Source organism: Sprattus sprattus (genome assembly GCF_963457725.1).
Source record: "Sprattus sprattus genome assembly, chromosome: 20".
NCBI classification, from domain to species: domain Eukaryota; kingdom Metazoa; phylum Chordata; class Actinopteri; order Clupeiformes; family Clupeidae; genus Sprattus; species Sprattus sprattus.
In genome coordinates, this window is record NC_137918.1 from 13,974,412 (window position 1) to 13,982,572 (window position 8,161).

General features: G+C 43.7%; 1 protein-coding gene across 1 annotated transcript; it reads right to left on the bottom strand.

Moving 5' to 3' along the window:
- Positions 1-3,161: 3,161 nt before the first annotated feature.
- On the bottom strand, positions 3,162-7,494 carry LOC308381978 (thioredoxin-interacting protein-like). Its single transcript, XM_080859653.1, has 6 exons — positions 7,003-7,494; positions 6,501-6,576; positions 6,223-6,370; positions 5,331-5,690; positions 4,853-5,164; positions 3,162-4,654 (listed from the first exon to the last, which is right to left on the bottom strand). The coding sequence occupies exons 1-6, from the start codon at positions 7,256-7,258 to the stop codon at positions 4,607-4,609; spliced, it is 1,200 nt and encodes a 399-aa protein (XP_080715779.1). The 5' UTR covers positions 7,259-7,494; the 3' UTR covers positions 3,162-4,606.
- Between the last annotated feature and the right edge of the window lie 667 nt (positions 7,495-8,161).

Below are 8,161 nucleotides of genomic sequence, written 5' to 3' on the forward strand. Positions count from 1 at the left end.
ATGTGTCTCTATTGATGAAAACATTTGCTGATCAGTTTGATAGAAATACTTTTTTTCTTGTTTAATCTGGCTACTGTTCTCTCAAAAAAACAACATAAGATCTTCCTCTCGTTCATTTGTCATGCCCAATTCCATGTTCACTGTTTAGCTGATGGCCCACAATCTTTTTTTTCTCTTTACTCAGTGATGGTGGTTTTTTAAATCATGCACCTTCTGCCCTTCACAGGGTCATTATCTGCTGCTGTTTTTGCATTAACTGCAATGACTCCTGCCCTTCCATGTTAAGAACAGGTCAGGCGTACTTGGCAGCGACACCTCATTGGAGTGGAACCAACCTAGAGACAGAGTCATTAGGAGATAAGCTTGGAGAGTCACGAGTACTTTAGTTCTGCTTTTGCTTACCTCCTGGTAGTTCATTAACCCAGATGATTTTCCACCACCACTGAGGCCTCAATTGAAAATGTTTGAAAATGTCTTGATTGTTTAAATAGCCGTGTTAATTTTGACATTAAAGTTCACAAGTTAGGCTATGCATAGAGACTGAACGTTTCTTTCTAAAAACATGCAACAAATCTATGCAGCCAACGAGAGCTGGTTTGCCTGTCTGAATGCTTTGTAATGTAATAAAGTTTATTGCATGTGGATTACACTCAGGTGTTCCCTCAGGCGGTGTAATATGCCTGCAGACCTAGTATATCAGTCTGAATGGCCTGAAGGGCAGGTAGTCAGACATCTTTGGTGGGGGGATGACGAGTAACACAAATGGGTCTTCTGGGAGTTACCCACAAGCCAGTGCTGAATTTACCCAGAGTTATTCTGATGGATTGTACATATCTTGCTTCACAAGGTCCATAACTGAGCAGTACATTATTCATATTATGAAACAACCTCGCCAATGGAACGGCTACGCTTGTTTTTCAGTCTAACACATTGTTTCTGGTACTAGATCAAGTACTGACTTGTTGAGTTCTACTTGTTGTGGTGGCTGTATAAACTACTCTTAAGATCCTGGGCAGCCTAACCAAGGCTTGTCCACAGACACTCAGCACCACTCGTATGGGGTTATGTCACCTATGGACAGCTGGTCAGCTATTTGTGGGGGAGGGGGTCAGGACCTTCCTAAAGTCTGCCCATGTGTGTTGAGTTCGGTAGAAACTCCTCTAACTTGTTATCCTCCTGGTTTATGTGCTGAGAAAATACGTAGACGTAGATGAAGGCTTTCCCCTCACTTCTGCTGTAGAAATGTTTCGGGTAAATGTTGATTTGTGTAGTTGTGCATGTTTGTTTTACCAGAACAAGAGAGTTAAAACCCAGTTTCCCCTTTTGAAGGCCAAATGTACCTTAGGTAAGTGGGAAGAGAGAGGCCAGATGTGTCAACAGAAGAACTAATTTCCTTCCTGATTAGTCTCCCTCTCCTACTAAACATAACTGCTAAAAAAATTGTAAGAAATATAAATAAATACACATACAGAAACTATATGATTGTATTCACAAATTGAAGCGAATATGCCTGTCTATTGTTGAATATGTGTTTTTATATGTGTGTCTGTTTTTATATGTGGTTTTATATGTGTGCCTGTTTTTATGTGTGTTTTTATAATATGTGTGTCTGTTTTTATGTTTCAACATCCCCGGCATCTCCAAATGTATTATCGTAAACCGACCTCTTCTCTGTTGAGGGACAGAGAGAGGCTACGTATAGAGACTCTGGCAAAGATGGGGTGATATTTGTCAGGACAGAATCAGCTACAGATAGTTAGCTCGAAAGAAGCTTCAGCACGTCACCACACACAAGCCAAGTGGAGAGGAGCCTGTAGCTGCTGGTATGAGAGAGGATGGGCGTGGAATTTTCCGGTCTGGTTTAGAAGAGATAAACAATTTACGGCCTTATAGCTGCAGCGGCACGTCCACAGGAGAAGAAAAAAAAATCCAGATTCTGTAGCTTAAAGTTAGCATCAGTTCTCAGGTTAAGGCAATGGAATCTCAAGTAATAGTACAGAATTGGTGGAGAAACCTGAATACAATGTTGACCATGAGATTCTGACTGGACCATGACAAACCGATCATGCACAGATACAGAAACAGACCCCCAGACAAAGGCTTGACCTACTGGTTAGAATCAACTCCATTTCAACTGAACCTCCATATCTTAACTACTCATACCATTTTGTGGATTTGATTCCTCAAGAAGCCTCTTCATCAGATTTCAAAAAGTGTTTAGCTGGCAAAGACACCCCTGATAATTACATTTCCATTCCTGCCAATAAGGTATTAGGGATCTTAGATATTGAATTCTGTTCTTTTGTATAGATATGAATTAACCGATTACAACTGCGTTTTCGATGTGTTCGCATCGATTGAACAAACAATCCTTTCAGGAAGGGCAATGGCTATCTGATACAGACAGCCTTCAAAGGCCACTATTCACACTGTCTATCAGAACATTCTCACTTACTAAGTGTGGACTGGCGTATGGCCATGGATTTTCCTGGAGTGAAATGAGATAAGAGGATGAGACTATTGATCTTGACTGCTTCCAGAGGCCCGCATATCCATAACTCACAATTCATTTTCACAGGACGTATCATAGAATGCCTCTGGACACAATTTACAGGACCCTCACACTAGACTTTCTTGGCATGTCCTGCAATTGACCAAATGCTTCGTTGGGGTGTTTACAATCCTATTCAGGTAGCAGTTCAAATAACTTCTCCTTTAAATATGTGATAAAATCTGATTCATCAGCGTGATGTTGACACTGTATTCCCCTGTATGTGATGTTGTATTTGTCCATCTCATCTTGCTATGGCTGAGTCTTTTAATATCACGAGTAGCTATGTGGAGGTAGCAGTTCAAATAACTTCTCCTTTAAATATGTGATAAATTCTGATTCATTAGCGTAGACTTTCTTGGCATGTCCTGCCATTGACCAAATGCTTGGTTGGGGTGTTCACAATCCTATTCAGGTAGCAGTTCAAATAACTTCTCCTTTAAAAATGTGATAAAATGTGATTTGTCATTAAAGTGATGTTGACACTGTATTCCCCTGTTTGTGATGTTGTATTTGTCCATCTCATCTTGCTATGGCTGAGTCTTTTAATATCACGAGTAGTTAGTTATGTGGAAGCGTATGCATGAAGAAGTCAACAAACAATGTCAAATTCATTTGAAACTTTTTATTTTATAGAAAACTAACCCATAGGTTTTTCCAATACAAAAAAAACACTTTCCACGACATGTACAACAAAATGTGCATTTCACAGATCAGTCTTTGAAGCTTTTCGCGCAATGAAGTTTGAAGACTTAACACAAGAAACAAAAAGAACATTCACCATCAGAATACAATCACAATGGTGTCCTGAGTGAAATGATTTCTTGAATAAAAATTGAACTTTTCTTTTTGTGGAGGTGCCGTCCCTAATTTGTCTTTTAGTGCACCTCCAGGCAACCCACTTTGGCACTTTTAGTGTCAACATTCGTCTTTTGGCCTAGTGATTCAGCCCTTGTTCAGAATCCGAGACGATCGCTTTAGCCCTTGCTAGTAAGAGGTTTGTGCTCACCATACAGTGGCAGGTCATGGGGTAGATCATTACGATGTGCTTTAGCTTGTTAGACTCATCAAAACTTACAGTGCATGGAAAAGAGTCAAATGGAAGACTGGGAAGAAAACAAAAAACGAAGATAAAACAGAAACATCTCTCTGTAGGCATTGAGAGAATGATCTGCATCCATTACAAAAAAAGTGCATCATAATCGTAAAGGAAAACAAGACAGCTTATTTAATACAACACTGGTATAAGAGATAACATGGTCTAGTTTCTGCATTAGCAACCCCTTCCGCTATATAGATTGGGGACTTTTATCACCATATGGAGTATATGTCATAAGTAATTGCAACCAAACATTATTAAGTGATAGAATGACAACAGAAATGAACGATGGAGCTCAAGGTTCCTCAAAATGAAATGCCCCATGATATTAAAATGGAATGACTAGAATGGTTATGAAGGACGGACATGCTCCAAAAAAAAAACAAATAAACAATGCAAGTAGGCATGTTCTTAGTAATATGGGGACTACTTGAAAAAGCTCAGTCCCAAATGCAGAGAAAGTCATGGAGTGTCCATGTGATCGAATAGCACTACCACAGACGGACATGCTCCCAATTCTCAGCAGTACACGTGGATTCATCCAAACTCTCAAAGTTCACAGGGGTAGCAGCTTAAGGACAGTGAACTACGGCGCACCGCGCGACTTTCGCGGGGCCTTGGTTCAAGTGCTGAAACCTCAGAAACAGCAGTAAGCTTTCAGAAGAGAGAGTGCTAGAGTGGTCAGCTCAGATGGCTTTGCGAAAAAATAATAACTATGATTGCTGACAGTGCAGGCACAGAGTAGCACAAACTTCCTTCTTTCACTTCCTGTTTCCCTCAACCGGTCCCCCGGACCCTTGGCAGCGAAAATCTTCACTTCCACCAGTCCTTTTCCACAGGCCTAAAACGGGCTGTTTGAGCGCGTCTTTCCTGAGCTCGTACAAGTGAACTAGTTCAAGTGCCTAGAGATGAAGGCGACCCCCACCACAGATCCAGTGGGAGGTATAGAAGATAGCTCAGCAGACTTGCAGCATACGGACATTGCTATTGAACTCCTCATCCACCTACAAGAGACAACAAAGGGAGAATCACGTTAGCAAACTCGTTGACTCGCCAAGACCATACAGAACAAATACGACTAGAGTGCCCTACATTTATTGCAGAAAGGTAAGGAGTGATAAAACACTTCTCCCATTTCCATAAAACACCTCGTGACTGACACTGGGGCCTGAAGGGTCAATGTCCTCTGGCTGAAATCTCACCTCTGAGTAGGCAGGCAGGGGTGGGAAGGTGAAGTGGGGCGCGTCCATGAAGATGGGGCTGTCGTCGCCGTCGTAGTCGTCCAGCAGGGGCGTGAGCGGCTGGTCCAGGCGCACGTCGCGCCTCACGTCACAGTAGCTAGGCGGGGCCGAGGGCATACGCAGCGACACCCAGCTGTTGGAGGCGTTGCTCACCGAGCCGTCCTGGCTGCTCATGCTGTTGGTGCGGCTGCCGAAGCCGTTGTAAGGCACGGTACCAATGACCAGCGGCAGCTCCAGAATCAGCTTCTCGCTGCCAGGGATGTGCATGTAGATCTGGACAGGCAGAGAGAGAGAGAGGAGGCAGTGTTAGGTGGTGTTAACTGTAGTGGTGTAAGTGGTATAGCTGTATCCACACTCATGTCACTGGCACTGAGACCAGAGACCTACTATGTTTAGAGGTGTTGATGGGGAAGTATCTGGCATGGTTAGGGACACTCACCATGAGCGCATACTCCACACGGATGATGTTACACCCCAGCATGGAGGGCTTGATCTTGGGCACGCGGATGCTCTTGCCCTGCCAGGCGTCGCACATGCCCGAGATGATGTGGTTGCCACGGACGGAGGACAGCTTCTGGCGGAAGACCTTGGTGCGGCCGTTGGCCTGGTAGGTCTGCTTGGCCACGATGGCGGCCTTTGGCACCACGATGCGGGAGCAGGTGTTCTCGAACTTGGCGTTGATGCTGATCTCCTCGCCCTCGCAGTAGCCACGCCTGTCAATCTTGGCGTTCAGAGACACCTGGCCGTCTGGGATGAACATGCAGGTGACCTTCTTCTCCTTCATGCCGCCGGTGGGGGACTGCCAAGGGAGGAGGGAGAAGAACATGGTTAATTACACATGAATTCACAGCTTTTTTCAACAATGAGACACAACTATTCAAAATTAAACCATAAGATGCAACTACTAAATTTTATTTCACCATCCCTTTACCCATCTCCACTACTTGAATTCACAATGCTTTTTTCAACATTGAGACACATCTATTCACAATTAACGATTAAACCATAAGATGTAATTACTAAACACCATTAGGTGCCATTTCATTTCACCTTCACTTTACCCATCTCCACTACTTGTAACTACATTCATGACAGTGCCATTTTTAACCAATCCCATTCAGGCTTTTCTGGGAACTCCACTGAGCAGGATGTGACACAGGTAAAACTCACTCCAGCCTCTCAGGTAATCCCACTAAAGCCCTCTAGGCTGATAACGCCAAGGGCGGTCAAGTCCATTCCTACTATCAGCTGAACTACCGCCATTGCCACTAGCACCATGTGTGGTCACTGGAAGCCATGCTGCCATTATCATAGATGTAGTGTGTGCTCACCAGCAGGTCTGGAGTGTTGACATCCAGGGGCTCCTCCACTTCAAAGTTCTTCCTGCACTCTTGAGGAGGCTGGGAGGACCTCTCCATCACAGCCTTGACATAGTACTGCACAAAGCCAAACTTTCCCTTGTAGGAAGACACGATTTGCCTGAAAAAATGAAAAAGCACACATTATTTTGGCTGAAATTAATGATTAGTAGTCTAAACATTAAATGGCTTTATATCAGGCATTGTTTGCTATTAGGGGAATAATGAGATAAAGTATGGCAGATATTTACCCCTGCTGAGGCAGCTCGAAGCCAAACATGTACTCGTACTTGTTGCCAGGTCTCAGGATGACAGATCCATCAGTATCTGTACAGAAAAAGTAAACATTTAATGAATGGGGATTCATACATAAACATCTTCATCTGCAACACAGACAGGATCAAGTGTGTTCTGACTCCAATTTCCAGTAAAATGTCACTGATCTGCATCAGTTGATGTTACTCACTACAAGTTACTATAGTCAATTAATCTAAGCCTAGTCATCTATTCAAAAAGATGTTTTACACTGCACTGTCCACAAAGAAAACAGGGAGTTATCTTAGATGTTGGTCAAAGGTTACTCACCAAGATAGCTAGCAGGCTAATGGCTAATGTTACCCATAGTTTACATTACTAAAGATGCACAAGCTAACGTCAGCTAACTTAGCTAGCAAAAGAGCACGATGACATTTGAGTCTCAGAGACTCCGACACAACCACCATTAACATTTACACAACTTAAAACCACACTTACCAGCTGGCTGGTCATCAAGGTGAACCACCTCTTCATACTTCAGGTAGTCAATTTCCTCTCGGCATCGCTGCTTGCCTTTGGCGTATTCCACTTTAGCGCATCCGACCCCGCACACTCTCATTGCCGAGACTCTAGTTACTTCGTTCACCTCAACCACGACCCTCCCAGCTACTTTGTCTCCACTGCAGTAGAAAGCCTTGCTAGGATCGCTGAAGATGATTTCGAAGGTCTTCACTCTCTTGGTCATGGCAACCATGGTTGCGAATTGATGGATATCCAAGTCAAGATAAGAAAAAGGTGTTTCCGATATGTTATCGAGCAAAAAAAAGCTCGCTTAACGCATTCAACAAGTGAAGTCAATAATATCGATTGTCTTTTGAAGACAGCAGTTGATAAGTCTACGGATATGATGCACGCAACCGTGTGCTAAACGCACTAATTAAGGTTGTCTGCTCAACTGTATCCTCTGGTCATTTCTGTATGAGGAGCTTTGAGCTACACAGTGTATATATACGACGACGCTTCAGCCAGTGATTCACAGGGCTTGTTTATCAGCTCAACTGTGCATGTGGTAGAGGAATGCACAGCATGGCTCAGCGCGTGCACATCGCGCGGATTGGTCGAAATTCGTTGTTTTTACCGTCTTCAACCAATCACCGTTCAGAAGCGGCGCGTGTACAGCTCGTGGCTAGGAGCACTGAGCGAGTGTACAGCTGCTGTCGAGAGAGTAGGCGGAGACTCGAAGGAGTGGCTTCTCGGGGTTGTCCGGAACCTGAAACAAAGGCAATGTATGTGAACGGAGAGAAAGCATGGGAAAGTCAGGGAACACCAGTGGACCAATTGCGTTGGTGCATTTCCCCCCAATATTTTGTAATGCGATACGAAATTGTGTTTCCCCGAAAAACAACATCGCACATACTGTAGCGGACCCCCCCACCACCCCTTGAACCGAGAGTGAGAGCTGTTGTTCAGGACAAACTGGGATGCAGACTCCTGTAGTCCACTGGTTTGGTCAGCTGATGTTATTAATTGAGCAAATTGCTCATTTTCAAATAATGTTGCCTTCATTCCAACAACAAAAATAAACCATGTAAAAACAAGTACAGCCATACAAGTTAAAAAAAAAAAAACAAGGCATGTCTCCCTTCTACTGGGTCTA